This window comes from Rana temporaria, chromosome 9 (genome assembly GCF_905171775.1).
Source record: "Rana temporaria chromosome 9, aRanTem1.1, whole genome shotgun sequence".
Lineage (NCBI taxonomy): Eukaryota > Metazoa > Chordata > Amphibia > Anura > Ranidae > Rana > Rana temporaria.
In genome coordinates, this window is record NC_053497.1 from 101,563,171 (window position 1) to 101,591,142 (window position 27,972).

The 27,972-nt window shown below is 42.1% G+C and overlaps 1 protein-coding gene and 1 long non-coding RNA gene across 2 annotated transcripts in view; one reads left to right on the top strand and one right to left on the bottom strand.

Moving 5' to 3' along the window:
• Positions 1–469: 469 nt before the first annotated feature.
• Positions 470–27,972, bottom strand: part of NEXMIF (neurite extension and migration factor) — a 419,265-nt gene continuing 391,762 nt past the window's right edge. Inside the window, exons 5-6 of the mRNA XM_040323988.1 lie at positions 7,087–7,205; positions 470–5,524 (exon numbers count right to left, since the gene is read on the bottom strand). Of these exons, the coding sequence (XP_040179922.1) occupies positions 1,320–5,524; positions 7,087–7,205 (4,324 nt within the window). The 3' untranslated portion in view covers positions 470–1,319. The remainder of the gene's footprint in view (positions 5,525–7,086; positions 7,206–27,972) is intronic.
• Positions 26,569–27,971, top strand: LOC120913782. Its single transcript, XR_005743572.1, has 3 exons — positions 26,569–26,768; positions 27,458–27,629; positions 27,719–27,971. It is a non-coding gene; the product is annotated as an uncharacterized LOC120913782 (long non-coding RNA).

The window sequence follows — 27,972 nt, forward strand, 5'->3', positions numbered from 1 at the left end:
ACTGGCATCAGCAATGAAATGTTTGTGCAGTAGTTGTGATTAGCTATGCCCCTTTTGATTACATCAAATATTGGGGTCTTGCAGCATATTGCTCTGCATTTTAGTGCTGAAGTGTTTATAATATAAAATAAGAAGAAGGGAAAGCGAATCTCTGTCACCTTTGGTCTTCCTCGGGTATATAGAAGATATCATAATAAACATTTTAAAACATTATGTTTCTAGCAATCAGACTAAGATGAGGTAAGAAAATATGGCACTAGTTTTGCTACGTTGAGAATGCAGTTTGATGAATCATTAGAACCCAGCGAGTTAGGTGCTTTACAATTCTGGTGACATTGTATGCTTATTTTGGAATGTTTGCAGTAGAGTAAAAGGCTCAGATCCAGACTGAGAATACCCACCAATGAAATGCAGTAATATATATTTGATTCTATATATTATATATAATAAAAATATGTACAGTCACAGATCAGAGTTTGGCACAATTTCATTTAGTTTGTGGGTTGTAATAGTGCATTAACTACTGTACAACAGTATGACTTTAAAACAGTCTTTCACAGAGAATACCAGATTAAGCTGCCCTTCAACAAATCATCACAATGTAAACCCTGGATTTCAGCACTTAACAGATCAACAAACCACAAGGCATATATTCAAAAGAAACAAAACATAAACATCAATGTAGTTATAAAAAAAAAATGTCTTTTTTTTTTCAAAAATCCAAAATGTTTTTTTTTCCACTTTGAATGTATTCTTAAATTCCTGCCGAGAAAAAATGCTTTGTATCAGCTCAATACAACAGGTGGGGCTATAAACAGTTATATGCATTTTGATTCTCCTATGCAGATCTTTCAAATGTGCAGCAGGGGGAGCTGAAGAACACATTGTGGGACCACATGAATCGAAGTATGTGTGTTTAGAATCCTTTAGACTCCACATTGTGGCATTTCAATGCATATATTTCCTTCTGGAACTTTTTAATTTTTTTTTACAAGGTGTTTTGATAAAGAAAATCTTTGCGTTAGAAACAAAGAAGCACAAAAAAGTATTTCTGAAATAAAGAAGCCAGATAGCAGAAAATAGAAGTTTTTTTTGTTGTTAGTCATTGCAAAACCCGGCCTAGTCAAGAACCAGTGATTTTAGGTAGCTTGTTAGCATTTGACATGCGCAGCCTCTTTTTAATTGCAAGGCAGTGGCTTACATGCAGCTTTAGCCTTTTTTTAAGAATTGTTTAGGGAAAACGAAAGAAAAAAAAGACCAGCAGGCTTTGCAAGTGAAGAAAAGAAAAAAATGCATTTTAGACAACATTTGGTGCAACATTACCTCAGTTTCTCAAATGCAGCTGTGACCATTGGGTCCTTATGTGCTTGGTCTATTCGTTTACCTTTACAGTTCTCATCACGCAGTGATTTAGATGTTGATTTATGACGGTACAGCTTTTTGTGGGTTGGTACAGTATTGGTTAAAATACCAAGATTTCCAAAGTTCTTATCAAAAAAGGCTGCATGAAGGTTGCCTCCATAACTTAGTGAGCAGCTTGGGTCAAAAACTCCAAACTTAGCATTGTTCTTACCTGAGCCCTTGTTGGATGACTTCTTGGAGCCCCCCGTTGAGCTGCCATTTACTTTCTTCTTAAAATCCTGTGGTGTACTAGCCAAAATTTTCAATGTTTTCAATTTTAGACTGTTTGACTCGGGAGACACTAATACGTCTGGGATGTCACTGTGACCCATAGGACTGTAAAATGGCTCAATCGAGGCCATCATAAACCTCTGTACATCAGCCATACCAGAAGCTATGTTAGAAAGAATGTTAGAAGGTTCCTCAAACTCTCTTTGATCATCATCAATTATATTCTTAGCATTTCCTCCCTTAACATCAGGCCATGAATTGTTACCTTTATCATGCGTCCACTCAGCTGGGGGCTTCCCTGCCTTGGATGAGCCAGGCCCAAAAATCTGCATACAGTCAGTTGAGGTCTGCTTATCAGGGCTAGCATTTTTTGGATCTGATCCACTGCCAGCAGTCAGGGATTTATCATTTTTACCTTTCTTAGATGACTTGGAACCATTTTGCCGGGGGGCCTTTGTCTGTGTTTTATCTACCCCCTTGCTAGCCTTGGGGGATTTCTTCTTGCTACTTTTTGGAGTAGAGCTTTGGTTGGCACCTGCATTTTTGGTGGCAGAAAGTTTCTTTTTAGATTTTGAGGCTTTGCCTATAGCATGGATGGGTACCGAAGACTCATCAAATCCTGGCAGACATGTGTTTTTATCCGGCACAGTAACTGAGTCTTCATCATTAAACATATGAAACTGAAACTGGTGATTGTTTAGTGTAAAGCCACTGTTAATTTGCTCTTGTGAAGGAAGAACTGTACAGTTCCATTTGGTCTTTTCTAATCCATTAAGCACTGCTTGGGTACCATTCTGAAAAGGTTTAAGGTTTCCTACTGATTTCCCCTCTGTACCTGTGATTTGAGGAGAAAGATTGGGCGTATCAGGTGGAGACATCTCTAAAAGTGATGAGTGACGAAATTTGTCAGGGGTGAAGTTAGAGATATCAAGGAGATCAGTTGACTCCTTCAGTGGTGTGATTTCGTCAATGCTTTGCTGAATTACAAGTTTGGGACTGCAGTGGGCCAAGAAATCATCACTTATTTCATCTTCTCCATCCTTTTCACAAGACTTCAAGCTTAAAGAGCTGTAATTACTAGAACTAACTGACAATGAGCCTACTGAGTCAAAACTAATAAGCCTTCCATTGTCTGTGTTAAGCGTGCCCCTCTGCAGAACATAGTGGCTATCTCCACTATAATAATGACATGTCTGATAGGAGTCATCCTGCTGAATCTGGCCTTCTTGCAAGTATGTTTTGTGGTACAGCTGTTTAGTGCTGTTTGGATGATCTTGACTATATCCCAAGGCTGTGATGTCTGCACCTGATACAGCTGCTGAACCAGAAAAATCTCCGGATATAATGGACACTTCCCTTAGGTTTGATATAAACTCAGTCTGGCTTCTAGGAGGTTTGTCATGCCACATGTCTGGGAAGCTCTGCTCCATTTCTAAGTGATGGGGTGACTGCTGCAGTTCAGATTCTGAAGGGGGAGAAAGAACACAGCTTTTTGCAAGTTGTAGTGAGCTGAATTGTTTGTCTGTCTGCATGATGTTAACTGAGTGCTGCCCCAAGGGATGAGGGGCAAAGTATGTTATAGCAGTGCCAGAAGATGAGTCTGATGCATCTAAGAGTGTCTGTAGATATCCACCAGGGAGAACTGGTACATTGGTGCTGATGTGAGCAGATGGTAATGGCTTGTCAGGAGAGCAGGTGGTTTGCAGAAAAGGAGAATTTTTAGCTTCATTATCAGCATGGCACTGCGAAGAATGGGAAGAATCTGGTGTACTGTGAACAGTTTCTTCTTTTAGAAGCGTTATGGAGTCCTGGTTCTCCATGGTGGGGAAGTTTTCCACTGGTTCTGTATTATTAATGGCATTTGCTTGCTCAATTTTGAGCTGTTTGCATTTTAACCTGGCTTCACTTTTAAACTTGATTCTCCTTATAACTTTCCTGTCTGCACACTTAAGTTCCCTTTCTAAAGATCTACACCTCACAGGGGCAACCTCTGCAATGTCAGCCAAATGTAATCCATTTACACTGCTTGGAGTTTCTAGGGCTAATGTATGCAACTCATTAAGGCTGGCATCATCTTTACTGCTGCATGCCTGTCTACGATCATAAGAAGAAAGCATCTCCCTGCCCACTGGTTGTTCAATAGTTTGTATCCGTTGTAATCTATGCCGGTTTGCTAGCTGTCCTTTTCTCTTCCTTGGTGGAATGGTGTTTTCTAAGCCATTAAGATTTCTCTGTGCATTCAAAGCTGATGTGTTTCGCCTTCTTTCTTCCCAATAGTCCTTGCGAGGTGCAAGCTTTTGAAATTTTGATAGCTGGTCATCACTTAGAGTAACTGTGGTCTCATCTGTATTAAGCTTACCAAGCTTGACAAGCATGTGTTTCTCTCCTTTGAACCTATTAATGATTATGTATTTAATGATGACTGGTGGCTCCTTCCTGCAAACTTTCCTGCGTTTTTTAGGGCACCAGTCATCATCATCTTCTTCTTTGGGTCCATCTGGTGCACCTTCTTTCTTTTCTACAACCTTCTCATTCTCCAGAGAATCCATATCATACAAGTAGTCATCGCTATACCTGACTTTTCTTTTCACCCTTAGTCCATAATTTGGCTGGATTAGGGAGTGAGAATGCTCACGTGATAGATATCTGGTACAGTCCTTGATGTCTCCCAGTACATCATATGAAGATTCACTGCATGAGCTGTCATCGCTGTACTCTCCAGAGTCTTCTGCTGAATTTACTGAATCCAAAAAGTGGCTTCTTTTTGTGCTAATATACTGCACCACATCCACATTGCTACAACTTTTGCTCAAGGTAGATTTCATGCCCTCACTCTCTCCTTCCTCATCTTCATCCTCATCTTCTTCCCATATTCCACCTTCTTCAAGTTTGAATTGAGAAGGGTCTGTTACCCTTTTCTTGGACACTTTGCTTTCCTTCTTGGTGCAGTTTGTGAAGACGCTTGGGAAGAAATTGAATTGAGCATCTTCTTGTAGAGCACTTGTCTTTTCTCTTACATTATCTTGAAATGATTCATACCTGATCTTTAAAGAGCACACATCGCTTCCAAGAGTGGAATCATCATCATCAAACATGTAATTGTCTACATCTTCTTCTGAAAACAAATTAACAGACAGCTCATTCTTAGAACACAGGTCCAACAGTTCAATTTTACTCTCACTAATAAAGGACTCAAAATAGCCCCATTCCTGGTTAGGATTGGACAGCAGAGCCTCATCTCCATTACATTTGTCCAGTAGCAGACCCTCATAATAATTCTTTTGGGTAGGGTCCTCTGTCTCACTGTCAGACTTGTCTTGATCCCTTTTATCAGCCTCTTGAGATTTATGAACAGGAAAGCTTAAAAGCTGATCAGAAAGCAGCTGATCTCCATATTTTATGCTGTCTCCGGTACTCATGCACTGAATTCCCATGTCCGTAACTGGGCAAGTGTCATAGTCTCTACTTATATCTCCCATTTTCAAACTGACACCAGGCTCTGAGTCTACGCCATCTTTTGTTTCTATGTAACAACCTAAGCAGGTCCGACTTTGTTGCATCAAACAATCACCAGTCAAAGCTGACATAGCTCCAGGCTCCATGATGGTAAAAGGCGTTTTTTCACTTTCACTGGGCAAAGACCAAGTACTTAGGCCCTTGGTAGCACAGGTTGTCAGAGATATGGCCTGAGCTGAAGGATCACTGTTAACATGTTCAGCTGTATCTGATAGCCTCAGGGGGGAAGGAGGGCCCAGCAAGCAGGGCTCTTTGGAAATGATTGGTGGCAATGCTCTGTGACAGGCATGGAGTTCTTTCTGTGTTAAGGCTGGGAATGTGACAGAAGCATCTGCAGCATCATAGGACTTCACATCATCTACGGGATCATGCGGCTCTGCAACAGGGAGAAAGATGCAATGTTTTAGTGCTTTTGTTCCCCATGCAGCTTACTGTATAAATGTATATAAACATCAATACACAGTCACTAAACTGCAAAAGCCATTAATGATCGTTAACAGCCATTCAAGTAAATGACTGTTAACGATTGTTAATGGCCTCTACATTGTAGAGAAAGGACCCCTAGGTATGTAAACTAATTATATTTCAATATAGGCTTGATCAATAATTATCTGACATGAGTATACAAACACCCATTATGACATTATTTATGTGTGGGAGTGTCCTTTAAGTCATATCTAAGCCTTATTTACCCTGTGTTGGCAGGAGAGCAGAGATTTCATGTGACATTTTTCTTTTACTAGAACTCTTTTTGTTTAGTAAAATGCCAGATTTCTTTCTTTTTTTTTATTTTTGTGAAAAGCTAGCACTACAGAGTTCTTAAAGGGATTTTGTACTTTATTCTAAAACAAGTCATCAGCTGATCATAAAAAATACCCTGTGGTGACATTTACATAACCATCAGTTCACACACAGAGCACAACTACACTTGACTAGATGTTTTAGCTATGGTGGCATTTAGAGTGACTTTAGGGTGAAACTTGAAAAGACAACCAGGACAAATGAGGTGGGATTGCCAGAAGATGGTTAGGGGGAAACAAACAATAAATGATGGCTTAATTTAAAGCTTAATTCCAGCTTCCTCTGCTTCCTTTTTTCCCAGGAATATATGAATGTAACTTTTTGCTTTCAAATTCACCCCCTCCTCCCTGCTATGTTGAACTCTTCAATGACTGCCTACTACACACCACTGTGCTTCTGGGTTGAACATTTCCTCTCTTCATCCAACCCCTTCCTCCTAGCACAGGCAGCCATGGTCACACCTCTTTTAATCCTCCTGACCACTACAGTTACAGTCACAATGGCTTGTGTGCTTGGATAGTGACCAACACACAAACACATCACAGTTTTGTCATGTGTGCACTGTTCTTTTCCGTCCTAGAGGAAAGAATTAAAGTGATACCCCGGGGCTCCTGGCTCCTACCTTGGCTCACCCCCACCCCTCTGTCTCCTAATTGCCTCACTGGCTGTGATTGATAGCAGCGGGAGCCAAACAGGAGCACGAGTACCCTGGAGAACAAGGCTCTCATGGACATCGCTGGATCGAGAGGGGGCTCAGGTGGGTGTTGGGGGGGGCTGCTGTATACAGAAGGTTTTTTATCTTCATGCATAGAATATATAAAGGTAAAAACTGTGTGCCTTTAAACCCACTTTAAAGGGCTATAAGGGTCACATAACTGTCACTTTTTGGAGTTGTTTTTCATGTAAGTGAGGAGGAAAGAAACAAACATATTTTAGAAAGAGATGTAGGGAGCAGGAAAAAAGCTGCAGGTACTTATCTGGAACCATGCTAGAATTAGGCATCATTGAGTGCAGAAATGGTTAAACAATTCAATCATCTTTCATTAATCTGGGCAAATAAATTAACCATAGTGTTCAATCATTTATTTGGTTCCCCAGGATTAGTATGGAAAATATGGAGACTGTAAATGAACTTACCAGTAATCCCATTAATAAGAAGAGTGTTGGCTGCTTGTGGAGCCGAGTCTCTATCTTCCTGGCTATCCATCAATTTATCGTTGTGAGGCTCACTCCATACCTCGCAGTTAAGTTCCAATCTGTAAAAAGGGAAAGCATAAGTTATTACTAATATGTAATCAAAGTGTCAAATGAAGCTAGACCTTTATTCTGCCCAAACTCCATCTAAAAATACTGCCTCTTATTGATTTCTTAGATTCAGAAGCCAAGTTCATGCTACTGGAAAGAAAGATTATGGAGGATATAAAAACAATAATATTAGTTTTGTAATAACCCAAGTCCAATCAGACTCCGTTTTCAAAAATTAAATGCCATTTCTTTGAAGTCCCAGATCTTTTTATTAATGGAGAGCAAAGCCGGGCCTTTCTAAAATTGTAGGTGGTTCCTGTCTTCATATTTACTATCTTGATATTTTTTGTACTGAATTAAAGTTTGATATATTTTTTATAGATTGTATTTGGCATTTATTTTTGTTACCATACCCCGGTGGCTCATGGTTATGGTCCTTAGGGCAGCTCTGTCGGTCGACTTACTTTGTATATGTATTTTGTTCTTGGCCATAGAGCCCCACTTTATTTAAGTGAGTGGGTAGGTTATCAGAGGTTTTGCTTTGACACATCATGATTTGTTTATTTCCCTTTCTAAAATGAATGGACCTAAGGAGTGGTAAGCAAGACTAGTAAAGCAAGGCTATGGCAGTATTTGACAAAGCTGCATAATTTGCAAGTTTAAATCAGCATTCCCAACCTCTACTGCATTCTCTCAATATTTATGAAAGATGTCTGTTTTTTTCGCCATATTCTGAATGCAGAGCCCTAGTTAGCTTTAGTAGCACATTTGCTTTTTTTTTTTTTTACATTTCTTCAGTTGTTTTTTGGTGGCCAGGCCTATGCAAATGATGTCATACATCCCAGGAGACTTCAGAAGCTTCTCAGCTAAGTAAACCCTCCTGCTTGTATGCCTATGCCAAGGGCAGATGAATTCCACAAAGTAAATGCTACACAAATCATCTGCCCTTACTCAAGTTGGCCATGGCCAGAAACGCTAAAGCATGGAGACATAAATTATTATGGGGGGGGGGGGTTGGTTTGAATATGAAAAATGGATTAAATAGTGTTTTTGGTTGGTGGTGCTCAGATGCAGTGTAGTTCCGCTTCGCTTTAAGTGAGACTAAGGGTATAATAAACAGCAGTTATAGTAGCAGATTGAAAATAAAAAGACAGTCTGTAAACTGGTAACACAAAACAAAAGGCTGTTATCACAGACACAGAGTGTCTATAAACGCATAGCAGCATTAAATAAACTACTTGGACTCAGAAAATGGTGAGTAGTTCAGAACACTAACGGCTTATCAGAATTGATCTTGAATCTGCAGCCAGACATCTGCAAGCAAGGATGGTTGAACTGTGAATAAACTCAGATTATACTGTTTACTAGTAAGGCATTAACACAGCTAGGAAAGGTTGCCGGATTAGACAAGGAATACTTTAAAACTCCAAATCATTTGACATTTTCTGCCAAAAAAAAAAACAGAAGAGATGGGAACGTGAACATCATCTTACTGCAGCTGGTGCTTAGAAATACCCAGAGTTTTAGAAAATAGCCACCTTTAATATAGCATCAATGTCATAAGGTGATATTAATGCCCAACCCTAGCCAAAGCCTTTTATTTTGTTTTGGGTTGAGCTAGAAACATTTAGAACCTCTGTTAAATTGTTATTGTCATCCCTGTTGGGAAGATTTCCCCTTAACAGTAAGGACAGGAAGTGATGGGGAAATATTTCCTACAAGCACAAACAAAAGGAAGTGAGGAAGTGTTGGATCTTTTGACAGTTTTCTGTGCCTTTTTTTCCTGGAAATTACTGCTTCCTTTCTTCTGTCAGAGGGACAGCTTGAAAAAGAAAGGGCCCAGGTTGGAGGTCGGGGGGCCCTTTATGGTTTCTTCCACCAAGGCATTGAAGGTTCTAGTTATGCCTCTGAGTCTCCAGGCCAATTTACAACACCCCAGATTAATAAAGTACAAAATAGTCGAACGCTATTAAAAAAAGTTCATATAACATGAGCAAGCAAGATCCCAATAAAGTCAAGATGTGCCTTTAAGAGGATGGACTTAAAAAGGGTCTCTTTTGCCTCGTATATTTTTCTATTCGAATTTGAGTTCATTCTATATGAATTTTGAATTTCAGAAAATGGAAGATATATAGAAGATAGAAGAAGCCAGGTCATATTCTATTGTATTTGATTACATTCTATTAAATTCCATTCTGTTCTTTACTATTCTTTGATTTTCATTCTATTGTTTTATTATTTTATATTCTATTTTATTGTATTCTTTTTTAGAAATCGATTTATATTTTTTAGATTTTGATTCAAATTTGCTTTCAATTTTCATTCAAATTTGTTTTCGAATCGAATTGTTTTCGAATTCGATTCGAATAGAATTTGTTTTCGAATCCGATTGAAATATTATCGAATCCGGTCCAAAATATTTTCGAGTCCGACCTGATTTTTCGAAATTCGGTCGAAAACGAACGAATTCCGAAAAACGAATTTAACACATGTCACGAATCTAACTTAACGAAATTAAATAACGAATTAAAACGAAATGAAACAAAACAATGTTTTTCCTTTTGCACATGCCTACAGCTTACATTACAATTGCTGCCTGCTCATGGTTACACACAGCCCTGCCTACTGGCCTGCGTCTGTAAAAGACAGAACGCCGGTCCAATGCTGGGACTTGTTCTGTCTATCACAGGCACTGTGTGTAATTACAAGCGGAGGCAATTCTAATGTAAGCTGTAACAGGTGGATATCCTGCTCTGTACTCCCATGCTCTCCTCTTTATCCAGTCTCTCTTCCCTGTTATGATCCTCTGCACAGGTGAGCTGAGGCTGCAATGGTGGGCCAAGGTGAGCTGAGCCTGCAATGGTGGGCACAGGTGAGGTGAGGCTGCAATGGTGGGCACAGATGAGGCTGCAATGGTGGGCACAGGTAAGGGTGCAATCAGGGCCGGCGCTAGCGCAAGGCAACATGTGCACTTGCCTTACGGCTCCGGCCGTGGACAGGGCGGAAAATTGAGAGGGTGTGCTAACACAGCCCGCTGCCCCACACTGATCAGCGCCTCGCTCTGTGGAGCGGATTGAAGCTGCCAGCGCCTCCTCCTCTCTGTTTACATCAAGTGAGGAGGAGGAGCCAGAGGGACACTGCTGTGTGTACATGTCCGCTGCCCCGCGGTTCTGAGGTCTGTACGTGTACTGTACTATTTTAAGTAGATGGACATGTGAGGGGGGAGAGGGCTGCCTATGCTGATGGGGGGTGTGTATACTGCGGGGGTCTCTGTACTAAGGGGGGATTCTGTACTGATGGGGGGTCTGCACTAAGGGGGAGTGTGTATACTGCGGGGGTCTCTGTACTAAGGGGGGATTCTGTACTGATGGGGGGTCTGCACTAAGGGGTGTGTGTATACTGTGGGGGTCTGTACTAAGGGGGGATTCTGTACTGATGGGGGGTCTGCACTAAGGGGGGTGTGCGTGTGTATACTATGGGGGTCTGTACTAAGCGGGGATTCTGTACTGATGGGGGTCTGCACTAAGGGGGGGTCTATACTGATGGGGGGTCTGCACTAAGGGGGGTGTCTATACTGTGGGGGTCCGGACCAGCAGGCAGTGCGGCGTCATCCTCAAGGCGACGGTGACCTGTTGAGGGACTCGGGAGCCGCCCGATGCACAGATTTGGAAGTTGGAACCGAGCGAGGAGGCGGTTTCGGTTCACCCTCTCATGGTGACCCACACCAGACACATCAGACTCGTAACGGGAATCGGGATCGGGAGCTGGCTGAAGTGGGAGCGGTATGTAATATAACAAAGAGAAAGTGCACGTGGTATGCTGCATTGTGTTGTGTTATTTAGTATTGTATTGTGTTGTGTATTGTATTGTATTGTGCATTGTATAATACAGCAGCACAATGCTGAACACCAGCAGCTATAGAGGAACAACAAATCCCAGCAATGATACATTATACAGGCTGGTTAATATATTATTGCTGGGATTTGTTGTTCCTCTAAGCTGCTGGTATTCTCCATTGCGCTATATAATGTATTATTGCTGGGATTTGTAGTCCTCTATAGCTGCTGGTATTCTCCATTGCGCTGTATAATGTATTATTGCTGGGATTTGTAGTTCCTCCATAACTGGTCAGTGGTAATCTGCATTGCGCAGTATAATCATTATACAGCGCAATAGAGAATACCACCAGCTATAGAGGACTACAAATCCCGGCAATAGTACATTATATACAACGCAATGCAGAATACCAGCAGCTATAGAGGACTACAAATACCAGCAATAGTACATTTATGGAACAACTGTTGATAAAATGCACTTTACAAAATAGTTTGCTATCTTTCTCAGTAAAAGATAAAAAAGTTAAACAATCACTTTAAGCATCATAACCATTAAAGCTTAATGGAGCCCAGACATAATGTATGGTGTGTGTATGTATGTGTGTGCGTGCCTGGGGGGGGGGGGGGGGTTTGGCAAAAATCCTTGCACCGGCCCTGGCTGCAACGGTGGGCACAGGTGAGCTGAGGCTGCAATGGTGGGCACAGGTGAGCTAAAGGCTGGAATGGTGGGTACAGGTGAGGCTGCATTGATTGGCACTGGTAAGGCTGCACTGATAGGCACTGTAAGGTTGTTGTTAACCACTTAAGGACTGATCCTCTTTCTGAGATTTGGTGTATACAAGTTAAAATGTTTTTTACTAGAAAATTACTTAGAACCCCCACATGTTATATATATTTTTTCCTAACACCCTAGAGAATAAAATGGTGGTCATTGTAGTACTTTCTGCTACCATGTAATTATGCAGTGGTCTTACAAGCACACTTTTTTTTTTAAAAGCCAGGGAGAGGACCCGATCCTCTGCGCCGCTACTGACGGCTCTGGTAAGCGGCGGAGGGCACCGGAGAGCGGCAGGCCTCTCCCGCCGCAGACAAAAGTGATCTTGCGGAGAATCCACAGAGACCACTTTTATCGGAAAGCAGACCGCTCACTGAAGAAGAGGATACCAGGGTTATGGTAGCTAGCTGCTGCCCTAACAACGATATTCCTCTTCAAGGTACCGACGTATATCGGTGTGAGCCGGTCCGGAAGTGGTTAATATTTTGTTTTGTAACTTAATTCTGCATAAAACATTTAAGTGTAATTTCATGGGATAATTTGTGAGGGTGTGTTTAGGGACGGGATCAGGGGAGGTGCAGGGTAGGAATTGGGTGGAGCAACTGGTGGTGAGTAACCCTTAAGGCTAGTAGTTCAGGACTTGAAATTTTGAGCCTCTACACAAATGCAAAGCTTTCTTCTTCGTTCAGACCAATTTTGGGAAGATGCTCTGATAAGAATATGTAACCACAGTTTGGGTTCACATTTTTTTAGGTTAGTTATATTACATGGTCAGTTTGGATCTAAACAGTGCTGGTGGATATTAAACAGATATATTCTATGCTACTATGTACTATGACTTGTTATAATCTAACAGAGCCAAGAACATTTCCACTACAAATATTTTATTTGTAAATGTCAGGCTGAAATGTAGGGCAGCGTTGCTCTTTAGCAGATCCATTTTCCATTATTATTCTGTCTTGTTTTCTGCATGGTGCATATGATAGGTGGATTTCAGGGTAGCACTGAGCTGACATTCCCTTAGCCAGGTGCAATCTATCATGATTAGCTGGCCTGGCTATGAAGAGCCCCGTTGCTGCAGTCAGCAGGTGGGGCTGCAGGTCAGAGCTGGCTGAGACAAACTCTGCAGTGCCAGCTGGCTTCAGAAATCCTTCTTCAAAGATTTCCTTGTAAACGGTGCCACTGACTCTCTGTATCACTGCTGGCTAGAATTCCCCTTCCCTGCATAAATTAAAGTAACTCGTTCAGTGCTGATCACACTATCATATCTATATTTATATCTATATTTGGCCTTCTTTTGGATGTCTGCACAATTCGAGTTCTTCTTTCATTTCCTTGCATATGTCATACTATTGGAGCATATCTTTAGTCGTGCCTTTGCTGTGATTAAGTTAAGTGATCAGTAGAAGAAGGACATCATTCCCAAGTAGTGGATTGTTTTTTTGTGGAAAAGAGGAATCGATTGGTGAATAGGAGAAATCGTGTTTACCACCTTATTACTATATATGTATATATCCCATACACTGACGGTAAGGGTCAGTTTTATTGGGTGTTGGTGACGGCTCTTGCCCTTACTTTAAATCAATGTTTTTCTTCAATGATGGACTGTTTTCTCATCCATTCTGTAGCCTTATTAGTTTGAGGTTACTTTATATGAACTTGTTGTTTACAACCACATTGTTTTAGCGCTACATCTTTACCCACTATTTCTATTATTGTATCCAACAATATTGTGTAAGCAGCTATCCATGTATTATCCTTTTTTTCTAGTGCAACAAATCTGTCGTTTATATCTATCTTTATACACATTTACAAGACAAATAAAATGAACATTTCAATCAAATGTTGTGGTAAAGCTCTGCTGATTTCCATCATCCAATCGTGTGCAAGCAAAAACACATTTTTTTTATTTTCCTTGCACCTGATTGATGTTTCACCACATTAATTAAGCTGGGGTAAATAAATGCAACTGCACAGTCTATACCAGGGGTAGGCAACCTGGGGCCCGCCAACTGTTGTGGAACTACATTTCCCATGAGGCATTGCAAAGTTGGCAGTTACAATTACTCCCAGAGGCATGATGGGACTTGTAGTTCTGCAACAGCTGGAGGGGCCCAGGTTGCATACCCCTGGTCTATACAGTGCCTTGAAGAAGTATTCACACCCCTTAAATTATTCACATTTTGTCATGTTACAAACCAAAAATGTAATGTATTTTATTGGGATTTTATGTGATAGACCAACATAAAGTGGCACATAATTGTAAAGTAAAAGGAAAATGATAAATGGTTTTCAATTTTGGCGTGCATTTTTTTCAGCCTCCTTTACTCCGATACCCCTCACTAAAATCTAGTGGAACCAATTGCCTTCAGAAGTCACCTAATTAGTAAATAGAGTCCACCTGTGTGTAATTTAATCTCAGTTTAAATACAGCTGTTTTGTGAAGCCCTCATGGGTTTGTTAGAGAAGCTTAGTGAACAAACAGCATCAAGAAAGCCAAGGGCAGGTCAGTGATAAAGCAGAGTTAAGTTAGAAAAAATATCCCAACCTTTGAACATCTCACGGAGCACTGTTTAATCCATCATCCAAAAATGGAAAGAGTATGGCACAACTTCAAATCTACCAAGACATGCCATCCACCTAAACTGACAGGCCGGGCAAGGAGAGCATTAATCAGAAAAGCAGCCAAGAGGCCCATGGTAACTCTGGAGGAGCTACAGAGATCCACAGCTCAGGTGGGGGAATCTGGCCTCAGGACAACAATTAGTCGTGAACTCCACAAATCTGGCCTTTATGGAAGAGTGGAAAGAAGAAAGCCATTGTTGAAAGAAAGCCATAAGAAGTCCAGTTTGCAGTTTGTGAAAAGCCATGTGAGGGACACAGCAAACATGTGGAAGACGGTGCTCTGGCCAGATGAAAACGTTTTTTACTTTTTGGCCTATAAGCAAAACGCTATCTGTGGTGGAAAACTAACACTGCACATTACCCTGAACACACCATGGTGGTGGCAGTATCATGTTGTGGGCATGCTTCTCTTCAGCAGGAAAAGGGAAATTGGTCAGAGTTGATGGGGAGATGGATGGAGTCAAATACAGAGTAATCTTAGAATAAAACCTGTTAAAGTCTGCAAAGGACTTGAGACTGGGGCAGAGGTTCACCTTCCAACAAGACAACGACCCTAAACATACAGCCAGAGCTCCAATGGAATGGTTTAGATCAGGGGTGCCCAAACTTTTTTCAAAGAGGGCAAGATTTGATGAAGTGAACATGCGTAAGGGCCGACCATTTTGCCTGACATTCTTTGAACCATAAAAATTTGGTCTACGTGTGTTTGTCCGAGTACTAATACACTGCCCAACAAGAATTCTCTTGCCTTTGTGGCTGTGTGTGGTCAAGAGATGAGCTTGGGTGTGTTTTTTGGATATACCGTATTTATCGGCGTATAACACGCACCTTCACTTTGGGAAGGAAGTTTCAGGGAAAAAAAAATGTAAATAAAGAACTGTGAAGCAAAATAAGGGTCATTGCCCATCAATGCAGCCTAATCAGTGCCCATCTGCAGACTTGCCATTGCCATGAATGCAGCCTCTCCATTGCCATGAATGCAGTCTGATCGATGCCCATCTGCAGCCTCGGAGGGCTGGACGAGCGCCATCAGATTACATACAGGAGAATCTCCTGTTTACACAGCAGCCTCTTTAATACAATGTCCCGCCTCCTATGATAGACAAAGGAGTCGTCCAATGGCAGCCCAGCAGACAGGACTTCCTATTACAGATGCCACCGAGTAAACAGGAGATTCTGCTGTATGTAATTTGACAGCACTCGTTCCCCCCTCCCTTTGCCCTCCGAGGCAGCGCCGATAAATACAGTGGCCCAGATTCAGGTAGAATCGCGCAATATTTGCGTGGGCAAAGAGCAAAAATTTTTCTCTGCGCCCACGCAAATATTGCGCTTTGCCCGCGATTCACGGAGCAATTGCTCCGTAAATTGCGCGGGCGATATGTTAATCAGCCGTGCGTAAGGCTGCCTAATGTAAATGATCCCACCGGGGGCGGGAATCATTTAAATTAGGCGCGCTCCCGCGCCGAGCGAACAGCGCATGCTCCGTCGGGAAACTTTCCCGACGTGCATTGCGGCAAATGACGTCGCAAGGACGTCATTTGCTTCTAAGTGAACGTGAATGGCGTCCAGCGCCATTCACGGTTCACTTACGTAAACGACGTAAAATTTGAACGTCGCGACCGGGAAGCGCAGCTATACTTTAGCATTGGTTGCGCCTGCTATTAGCAGGAGCAGCCTTATGCTAAAGTGGCCGTACGGAAACTCCGTACCTTGCGTGCGCATACTATACGCCGATCACAAAGGCCGCGCCCCCTAGCGGCCAACGCAAGAATGCAGCCTGGGATGTGAAGGCATAAGGAGGCTTATGTCTGTCACATCCTAGGCTGCAGTCGGTGTAACGAGGTTCCTGAATCAGGAGCACTCGTTACACCGGAGCAAGTAAGCCCTTGCGCCGCGCAACCTATGGTTGCGCGGGCGCAAGTGCTTCTTGAATCTGGGCCACTATATATTCAAATTACCAGGGGGGCCACATTAAACTGGAGCGGGGGCCGCAATTGGCCCCTGGGCCGAACTTTGGACATGCCTGGTTTAGATCAAAGCGTATTCATGTGTTATAATGACCCAGTTAAAGTTCAGACCTAAATCCAATTGTGAATGTTTGGCAAGACTTAAAAATTGCTATTTACAGACGCTCTCCATCCAATCTGACAGAGCATGAGCTATTTTGCAAAGAAGAATGGGAAAAAAATCACTCTCTAGATGTGCAAAGCTGGTAGAGACATCCCCAAAAAGTATTGACTCAGGAGGGCTGAATACAAATGCACACCACACTTTTATCATTTTCCTTCCACTTCACAATTATGTGCCACTTTTTGTTGGTCTATCATAAAAAATCTCAATAAAATACATTTATGTTTTTGTTGTAACAACAAAATGTGGAAAGTTTCAAAGTGTATGGATACTTTTTCAAGGCACTGTATGTCGTTGGTAAATCAACCCTATATGTTGTTATCTGTTTCTACTATATTTCCCACCCCTGCACTTAAATAAGTAACAACCTGAAGCAGATCAGATAGTATTTTCTATCATTTCATTAAGTGTTAAGAGAGAAGTTTTTATTAATCTCCAACTGGAGATACGTTTATCAAAGAATATTTTTAATGCTAAAGCCAGGTTAGCAACCAAAAATTACAGAAAATTTGCATTGCCAAATTCTGAAAAAACGACTAAATGGATATTGCGAGTGTAGGTGTGCGGTAATCTCCCTCTGCACTAGTGATGATGGTGGTACATAGTTGTGTACATTTTTGGGAACCTGTGACATAGAGTTAAAATGTTATTGGTTGATTTGGCCAGCACCCCAAACAACAAGTCCTCTGTTTGATTTAATGTAGTAAGATTTTGTATATGGTTTGCTCATCATAAAAATGTGAATGATTATTAAAGAAGAACTGCATAAGGCAGGGTTTGACAAATTTGCTTGGAATCTAGGAGCCAGCTAAAAAAGTTAGGAGCCAGAAAACGCACCCCATCCCGCCAAGCTTGCGCGCAGAAGCGAACACATAAGTGAGTAGCACCCGCATATGTAAACGGTATGCAAACCACACATGTGAGGTATCGTTAGAGCGAGAGCAATAATTCTAGCTCTAGACCTTCTCTCTAACTCAAAACATGCAACTTGTAGAATTTTTTAAACGTCGCCTATGGAGATTTTAAAGGGTAAAAGTTTGTCAGCATTCCGCGAGCGAACGCAATTTTGAAGCGTGACATGTTGGGTATCAATTTACTCGGCGTAACATTATCTTTCACAATATAAAAAAAAATTGGGATAACTTTACTGTTGTCTTGTTTTTTAATTAAAAAAAGTGTATTTTTTCCCCAAAAAAGTGCGCTTGTAAGACCGCTGCGCAAATACGGTGCAACAGAAAGTATTGCAACGATCGCCATTTTATTCTCTAGGGTGTTAGAATAAAAAAATATACGTCATGTTTGGGGGTTCTAATTAGAGGGAATGAGATGGCAGTGAAAACAGTAAAAAAACACACATTAGAACTGCTGTTTCACTTGTAATGCCAACGGCCACCCCCAGATGGCGCCAGGTCACAGAAGAAAGCTTGGGCCTTCACAAGGCTGCAAAGCCGCGGCCTAAATTACCGGCCCTGGCGGTGGAGGTGGGTGCACATGGAGACACAGGATCCTGTGCGCGGTCGCCAGGTCACAATTTCTTGTCGCAATTGCAACCGGGCGCCCGGACTTTGTCGAGCCCTGGCATAAGGACTTATCCCCAAAGTCTCTTTAGCAGTGTTGGTCAACTTGCTAAATACAGGGGCCCTCAGGCGTTCTCTTTGAAATGTCCAGAGGGCCACAGAACAGCTCAGTTTAAAATAAAAGTATTCTACCTTTATTTTGGACATTCCGGTGCATTTGTAGAATGCTGTTTTTTAAGTCACTCAGTTAATTGTTCCAAGTATCTTTTAAAATGCCATATATGCAAAGTAGAGAATGAATAGTTGGCTACCTGAGCCACTGAACACCACGCCGATGCTAAGAAATCCCTGGTTGAAGTTTCTTCTAATACCAACAGTTCCAGGAGTGTCAGCCACCTGGATCCCCAGCAGTGCTCAGTGGTTTCTCTTGCTGACCCCCACTTCACTACTGTGTCCTTGAAATAAGTAGAGGTCAGTGGAAGAAAACAGTGAGAGCCAGGGAGAAACTCTTGGAAGTATTGGTCTCAGAAAGAAACTTTAGCTGGGAATTATGCGCATCTGAGTGGTGTTTTGCGATGGAGCAGCAGGCGAGGTAGGTATAGTATTTTTATGCCTTGAGTAAGCACCAGAGTCACTTTAAGAAATGGCTAGTTAAACAGATTTTTCACCATTGCAACCCTCCATCACAAAGAAAGCAGATATCATTCAGATCATTGGAACCATTTGTTGGGACCTGGGAATTAATGGGGACAGGATGAAAGAGCTCAGCTGGATCAGCTTTGTCCTGACTTGTTAGGGTAGCCAGATGTACATGAAGTGCCAATTACATCACAGGTGATTTCATTCATGCCATTACCCCCTTAACACTGTGGAAGTACTGTGTTCCGTTACACTGGTACAAAGTCCTCTTATGTAACAGTAATTTGAGTTGAACCACTGGAGAGTGCAAAATCTGGTGCAGCTGTGCATGGTAGCCAGAGACAGGGCTGCTGTTAGAAATCATAGGGCCCCGTACAGCCTACCCAATGGGGCCCCCCGACCCGGCCCACCTCGAAAAAATGCAGCCTTGTCCTCAAATGATATTTATTTTTCTCTTGCCTGTTATAAATGTGTCCATTTACATCAGGCTGTTTGATCTGTCATGTTTAGGTCTGGAAAAATAGAAAAAGGATGCAATCCCTTTCCCATTTTTTTTTCTGGAGCTGAGCAGACCAGTGGCAGCCGCTCCATACAGGGCGCAGGGCTGGTCTGTTTGCCGCCCCTGGAACAGACCTGGAATTAGGTGGATATAAACATTTACATCCAGACTCCTGTAGACCTACATGAAGGTTTGTACAACAAAAATTGACCAATGGATCCAAGTGGTTGGGGGCCTTAAAAAACACAGCTTAGACATTTACTGCCCCCAAACACAAATGTAACCAAGCATCTTATGCTTAACATTATCATCATCATTATTATTGATGAGAGCATAGCAGGTGCTGTTATGGCTCTGTCATTGTCACATTGCTGTTGAATGCTGACTGTTATGGCTGTACTGTGTTTTGATCTTTAACACAAAGTGCAGCCTTAAAGTTAACAAAATCAGCACCCAACAGCATGTGACACAGACACTGTGACAGAGCCATAGAGCACCTGCTGTTCTCTGATCATCATCATAGGCAAGCACAGTGGGGAGTCAGGGAGGGGAGTTTACCTTCCTTCCTTAGAAGTAAGTGTTGCTGTGCACAGTGTTAGCTGCCACTTGCCTGAGGCTGTGCCCTGCAATTGGATTAAGCCTGCTCCTGCCCTTTCAGCCTTCCCACCTTACATCAATCTCTACCTCCGTCCACAGATCTTACTGAGGGAGAAGTTTACAGGAGCAGTGTAGAGAAGAATCACTCCGCCAGAGAAACCATAGGCAGTGGGTGGCTGCTGCCGAATCTATAATATGGGCAGCGCATCGGCTTGTCTGCCTGCACCCGAAAAAGGACAAAAAGTCCCTCCCCTGCTGTTATCTCCTGGGCCCCTATGTTGACCTGATGGGGCCTGCTGGACAGGGCCCGCTACAACAGGGCTGGTTGTACTGCCCTATCAGCGGCCCTGGCCAGAGAGCTTCTAATTTCAGCTCGTTCAATTATAAGAGAAGTATGGGAATTTTTTTTTTTTTAATCATACTTTCCTAGGTGATCGCAGCATCTGTCCCCCCACTGACTCTAAGACAGAGAACTAAATGCTCAAACACTGCCACTTGCCCGGTTCTCAGGGCTCCCTGAGCAGAGAGCTGGTGACTGTCAGTCACCACTGTCTGCTCTGACCCCCCCCCCCATGCTCACTGAATTGCTGGGCTGTGGAGGGGGCAGGAGCGGCTGGCTCAGGCTCTTGGCGACTCAACATGTGGGCGAATCCCATCCATTAGGCCGCAATCTTTCCCGAGCTTGGACCGGCTCTGTGACATCAGCCAACAGTGGGCTTCAGAAAAAAGAAGCCCTAAGGCTGACGCTGCGCTAAGATAATTGATAACTAGGTGAAAAAAATTGATGATGATTAAACATGAGAAGCAGCCAGCACTTATAAGTTCAGTACAAAAAATGTACACATAATAGAATTACAAAGGGAGTGCAGCGCTAAGACCAATTAACAAACTTGTGTAAAAATGAAGTGATTGTTGAAATCCTTAAAAACTTGGGGCCAGATTCACGTAGGTGAGCGGCGGCGTAACGTATCGTAGATACGTTACACCGCCGCAAGTTTTCATCGCAAGTGCCTGATTCACAGAGCACTTGCGATGAAAACTACACCGGCAGCCTCCAGCGCAAGGCGGGCCAATTCAAATGGGCGTGTGCCATTTAAATTAGGCGAGCTCCCCCGCCGGACCTACTGCGCATGCTCAGTTGCGCAATTCCCGTCGTGCTTTGACGTCATTTTTGCGAACGGCGACGCGCATAGCATAATTCCGTATTCCCGGACGGCTTACGCAAACGACGTTCATTTTTAAATTTCGACGTGGGAACGACGGCCATACTTTAGACAGCAATACGTTTGCTGACTAAAGTTAGGACACCCAAAACGACGACTAACTTTGCGACGGGAAACTAGACTAGCGGCGATGTAGCGAACGCGAAAATCCGTCGTGGATCGCCGTAACTCCTGATTTGCATACCCGACGCTGGAAAACGATGCACACTCCCTCCAGCTGCGGCCGCGGTACTGCATCCTAAGATCCGACAGTGTAAAACAATTACACCTGTCGGATCTTATGGATATCTATGCGTAACTGATTCTATGAATCAGTCGCATAGATAGAAACAGAGGTACGACGGCGTATCAGGAGATACGCCGTCGTATCCCTTTTGTGAATCTGGCCCTTAGAACCAAAAAAGTAAAAAACATTTATAAAAAAAACAAAAAAAGTGTTAGAAAACTAAAACAGAGTCCCATTCAGATTCTGATTAGCCTGCTGTCTGCTGAAAACAGGTCACAGGGGTGCAGAACAGACTGCACTCCTGTGATCCATGGGAGAAGTGCAGGCGGTCGGGAAGCGATTAACATCGTTATTTCATGAGATTGATCAGAATTATAAACCTTTTTCCATTGCAAAACATTTCACATCTCAGCAGCGCCATGTTCAGCTGTTTAACTGGAGTTCATACCGGTATTTACCATTTTAATAATATTCAATTTAAGGGATGAGGTGCCGTATCTTTATTTGGACTTTCGACCACTAATTACCCATTTTAATAATATACTGTATATGTAATATGTAAGTATATACATACAACATATACTGTATATGTAAGTATTTATACAATGATATAATTCAACTTTTACTTATTATTTAAGGTAAAGTACATTTTTTTTTTTATCAATGCAAAATGATAGGCTTTCGTTAGGGACTGTGAAATATGGAAATGAATGTGCTTTATAGATTAGAAAAAAAATAGTCACCTATGGTGGGAGGAGTCTTAGGGTTGCAAGGTCCACTAACCTGGTCCAAAGAGGTCATTCAAACCTTCAACTGAACGCACATACTATCGCAGTATTCAGCCTCTGCGCTGCCATTATAGGAGTAATGAGCCCAGGCAGATTGAGCAGTCATGACAAATGATACGATCAGGCCATCAGAAACACGTTGGATTATTGCTTCAACTATTCAAGATGTACGGATTCCAGAGCACTGCTGCGAGGCAGCTTCGTCACACAGAGAAGCAAGCCGAGCTGTTAAATTAGGATTTATTGAGATTTGCAAAGAGGGAAAAATAGATATTTATAGTATGAGAGAGACTGATAAAATGATTCATTTTTGATTTACAAAGGACAAGCAAATATTAACCCCTCACTTCTTTGTGCATATCTGTAGAAGACTGAAAAATCTGTAAGGTTACAATAGCTTTTTTTATTCAGTACTATAATACAGCAATATAAGACCATCAGAGGTATTCTTTTTCCCCTCCTAAGGCTACTGCGTTTGTCAAAGATTTCTGTTCACAGCTGCTAACATCTGCCCAGTCTGAACCTGTAGAGGGTGCTCTTTACCAACAATCTGCTCTTCCAAATATATATAAATATCAGTACTCTGCTCCTTCCATATACTATTCAGATACTGATACAAGGAAATGTAAAAAATCATTTGCTGCTTTGAAGAATACTTGCTGCAAATGACTGAGGCCCCGTGCACACGACCGAGAAACTCGACGGGCAAAACACATAGTTTTGCTCGTCGAGTTCCTTGTTCGGCTGTCAGAAAACTCGTCGAGCCAAATGTTCCCATTGCCCAACGAGGAAATAGAGAACATGCTCTCTTTTTGGCTCGACGAGTTTCCCGACGGGTTTCTCGGCGAAAAGTGTACACACGACCGGTTTTCTCGGCAGAATACGTCTCCCATCGAGTTTCTTGCTGAATTCTGCCGAGAAAACCGGTCATGTGTACGGGGCCTGAGATTCATACATCACCAACAAGATAGAATGAATGATTCAATATGCCAAATAGATTAAAGCACAAGAAAAAACAACTGCCTTTACTGGTTAAAGCTTTAAAGTGGTTGTAAAGCCTCAATGTTTTTCACCTTAATGCATTCTAAAACCTTCTGTGCTGCAGCTCCCCCCCAGACCCCCTTTTTTTCCTACCTGAGCCTGATCTGATCCAGCGATATGCAGGATCTCAGTGACTCCAGCCGCTGTCTCTCTCCTCATTGGACAGATTGATAGCAGCGGGAGCCAATCAAATCCAGTGACACAGGAGTGGGGCCAAGTGTCAATGGACGCAACCAGCGGGATTCGGGAGCGAGCCCACACGGGTGCCCCCGGGGAAAGCAGCATGCTGTGGGGGCACCCAATAAAAGGGGGGAGGCTGAAGTTCTGGTGGAGCACCCCAGAAGAAGAGGATCAGGGCTGCTATGGCTATGTGCCCAGTGTGTTTATCATAAGTCCTGCATAAATACTCAATTGAGGTGGAAGTGGTCAGGTCGCACGTGCAATTTAAGGCTGCCAAATAATGTGCCACTTCAGAGTATCTAAACACTTCTGATGCTGGAAGCTGGTACTGTTCCATCACAAATTGTTTGGACAGTATACCCCTGTGGTCACATAGGTCTGCAATGCATAGGAAACCCTTATCAATCCACCAGGCGAATGTATGGGGGTTGAGACCCTGGGTTGCCCAATAATGGGGCCAAAGTGTGAGGGTATTTGAAAACATGTTTCTTTGCCAGCCAGTCCCATAGGTTGAGATTGAATGATAACGTTGGGCAAAGAATAGTTTGCTTTCTGCCACATCAATTGGCTAATCAGCTTAGTGGGAAGGATAGATGACTCCAGTTTCATCCACAGCAGCTGGGCATTTAGGGATTTGAATATTTTCATATGGGTGCTAATGAGGGGGACCATAGAGCTTGTCCCACCTTAACATATGTTTGAGTGCGAAGCACCGTGCCTTGAGGCACTCGGAATAATACCTGACATTATTGCTCCCACTACCCTGAAACTAATATTTGGTTTACAGTTTACTGTAATCCTCTTTCACAGTTATGTCTTTATCTTTTGTAATAGGGTGATCACACTTATTGAACTTTACACCCTTGGTAAGCTGTTGCTCTGATTGGTAGGAGCTTGTCAGGTTTGAATCTTTTGATTTGTATGTATCTTGACTATGATAATCTGGCCCCTGATCATATTTGAGGATGCATCCATCTTTTGTTATTTGCTTGATAATGTTGGTATCATTGCATTTTGTTAAATCTCTTGAATAAAAATCGATTGAAAGAGAAATCTTAGAAAATATTTTCTATATTTTCTGAAAGAGTAGTTGATGCTTGGAACAGATTGTGCTTGCTTAGTACATACTGTAACAATATTTAAAATGTATTTTATTATAAGCAGGCCTTGAGTATTGAAGGCCTATCTTCCCTAATGATAATCACAACATTGTCACAGCACAAGAAAAAAATGACTGGAGCCACCTCTAATCTAGCATATACAGTCTTAATCAACATGCCCTGTTTTTTGACTGAACTGGTCAAGTCTTGACTGGAAACTTCAGACTTTTCATTTGAACTTCTAAGAAATTATGCTGTTATGAAAACCTTCAGGATTACTGTAGTTTACTTTGCAGCTTACCATGGCTTTTCTGTGCTTAACAGTTCTGAAAATATGTGGGTACCAGACAAGAATATTTTGCATTTAACTGAATGCTTCATTATAGAGGCATTTTTAAAGCACACAGTATTACGTAAATGTAATGCTGAATAATTTATGCTTGTAAAGCTTGGTTGTAATTTTTAGCCATTCATTAATGTGTCTAACTTATGTAGATAGCAAACACTCAGAAACATAAAATTATTCAGCAGTGTACATGATGGGTCCAGGGTCCATAGATCAGTGAATAAGAAGTGGCAGGTGATGAAATTACATGGTAAATGTGAGTCTCTGGAGTCAGTGAACAGCCACTAAATGGCCGTAAGTTTCTGACACCTAAAATGTGAACAGTCTGGTAGCCAGCATCATTCAACCTACTTCCTCTGAGCCCATATTGCCTTAGACCTGCCCCAGCCTGTGACAGGACTGTGAGGCCGCGTACACACGATCAGTCTATACGATGAGAATGGTCCGACGGACCGTTTTCATTGGTTCACCGCTGAAGCAGACTGATGGTCTGATGTGCGTACACACCATCGTTTCCAAAACCAATCAGGTCAGAACACGGTGACGTAAAACACACAACGTGCTGAAAAAAACTAAATTCAATGCTTCCAAGCATGCGTCGACTTGATTCTGAGCATGCGCGGGTTTTGAACCGATGCTTTTGCGTACTAACCATCGGTTTTGACCTATCGGTCAGGCGTCCATCAGTCCGATTTTAAAGCAAGTTCTCTGTTTTGGAACCGAAGGACAACAGACCGATGGGGCGTTTACACGGTCGGTTTGGACCAATGAAACTGAACTTCAGTCCGTTTTCATCGGTTTGGACTGACCGTGTGTACGAGGCCTGAAAGGAGAAGCAACACAATGATGAGATCTGTCATGCTGGTTTCTCCTTTTCTTTGCATGCTCTAGCTCTGCAATACAGGGACTGCAAAAGTCTCATAATAGGTCAAATTCAGGTACCTACACTGCTTGCTTTTAAAAAATGCAATTAATTATGGAATAATTATTACAGAGCATCAATAATTTATGTTTTTTTTACCCGCATAAAAATTCAAAATCAGGTTTAAGCAATGAATTTGTTAAACAAAATAATTTCCAGATTAGTCAAAGATACAACGCATGAGAACCTAATATAAATAATGTGATAGTCTACTTTTTGAATATCATAGTGGTCATTTTTCTTGTTTATGGCAATGTTTCCTGTTCTCGATCGATTTTTCGATCAAGACGGGTATTTTTTGGGATTTTTTGTTTTGGTATGAGTATATATATATATTACAGTTTTGGTATATAGGCCATCACTTTGTTGTGTACCTATAGGTATCATAATGCATGTTCCCCTTCCGAAAGGATTGTCCATAAATTGCAACCCAAAAATACATATTTTTGGGTCAACTCGCCTTAACACCCTTCTTTGCCATAATAAATGACTCCATCTATTCATGTGGCCTATAGCTCATTACCAGTTAAGTAATTCACTCATTAATGTAATGTCTGAATGTATATGCTATTACCATACCCCTTTGGGGTTATTTACTCTGTACTTTGTATCTTTTATGTTTTTGATGTCCTGGGTGCACACTGATGCTCCCCTCCTCATTCCTCCCCCACCTCTCCATGTGGGGCGGGTGCCGCCACTTTCACAGGCTTCCCGACACGGCGGGGAGACGTGTTATTATTCACGATTCTCCCCATTGCTATGCTCCCATTAGGGTGTGCCATTCCACCTGTGGCCACCCGGGGGAACATTACCGTGTCGGCGGCATTCCTTGATCACCTCCAGAATTGCCATGATGCCGCATGCATGCATGGCCTCGGCCCTGCGTGCGTTTTTGCGTCAGGACATCACGCGATTGCGATGGAGGTGACGGCAGTGGCCGAAGCATCAGCTTACAGGAACGCCGAGGGAGTAAAGAGTTAACCAGCACGGGGCTGTGGTTGATGAGGGGGAGGGAAAAGACGACACCTGGCACTAATTGGCTTAGACCCTATTTAATGTGCCTTATTTTCCTGGGTTTGGTAATGATCCCAGAAGAGCTCCCTCCACACACTGACAGGATGTGAGCCCATGTGAGTACCTGATCCAGCATACTATATATATTCATATTATTTTTGCACACTATACTACACTTTGTAGTTATTTAGCAATATCATTACTGCCTTAAAATGCATACATCTACACTTATTTACAACTACCAGCACTGGGACATACTATCACACTGACCTTCACCATTCACACACACTTTCTTTTACTTCCTACATTTTTTACTTTCTGCTCATGTCACCTGATTCGCTAGATTTTTCTTGTTTTTTCAACTTTCACTACACATATTGCCGCTTTTTTTATTTTAATTTTTTATCTTTTTTTTTTTTTTTCTTTTCTTTGCACATCATTGCACACACTAGTATTTCCAAACCCATACACAGTGCACTAACATGCACTCTGTACCTATACACCCTACACACACACTTACACATTACTTTTGCACCACACATTTTTCTGTCATTTTTTCAATCACTTCATCCACCAGCAGCATGTTCACTCTGCATTCACTTGTATATTATACCTACCATGTCAATGGTTCTGGTATATTTAATAATAATAACATGATATTCTGATATGAGTATCAACAATACCTTCATACTCTATCATATTCTTTTATACATATTTATGCCAAGATCTTGTTAGTACACAATGACTTTATACTCTTATTACAAATACATATTGAATCATTATGGGTGTCGTCTGTTTTTTCTAGCCCCCCTCCCCCCCTTCTCGCAGGTTCACACCCGAGACTCCCTGCAAGCCTGTGTTTTGGTTGACTCCCGCCTGGAGTGATGGGGGACGTCCTTCATGGGGATACTGGGATCCTTTGTCTGCACCACGGCCATCATCTCTGGTTACATGTCACCTTCTATATGCTTCGAGCGGTAAATATATCCTCACTATCTGTACTATGGGTGCCAGCATTTTACTTGAATGTTAGTATCCTAACATACTTTTTTTGACATCTTTCCAGAATACAAATCCCCCTGAAGAAGACCAAATTGTGGTCGAAACGCGTCGGGGTATTCTTATGGAAGCTACTTCATCAATGGCACTATATATTATTCCATTGTATCATTTAACATTTAATTGTTGTTGAGAAAGGTCTCCAACTGTCTGTAACCTGAATGTATTTTATATTACAACTATCTGCATTTTCATTACTCGTGATACAGAAACCTAGTAAAACATTTTTTTATATATTTCCATGTCTTTGAATTTAATATA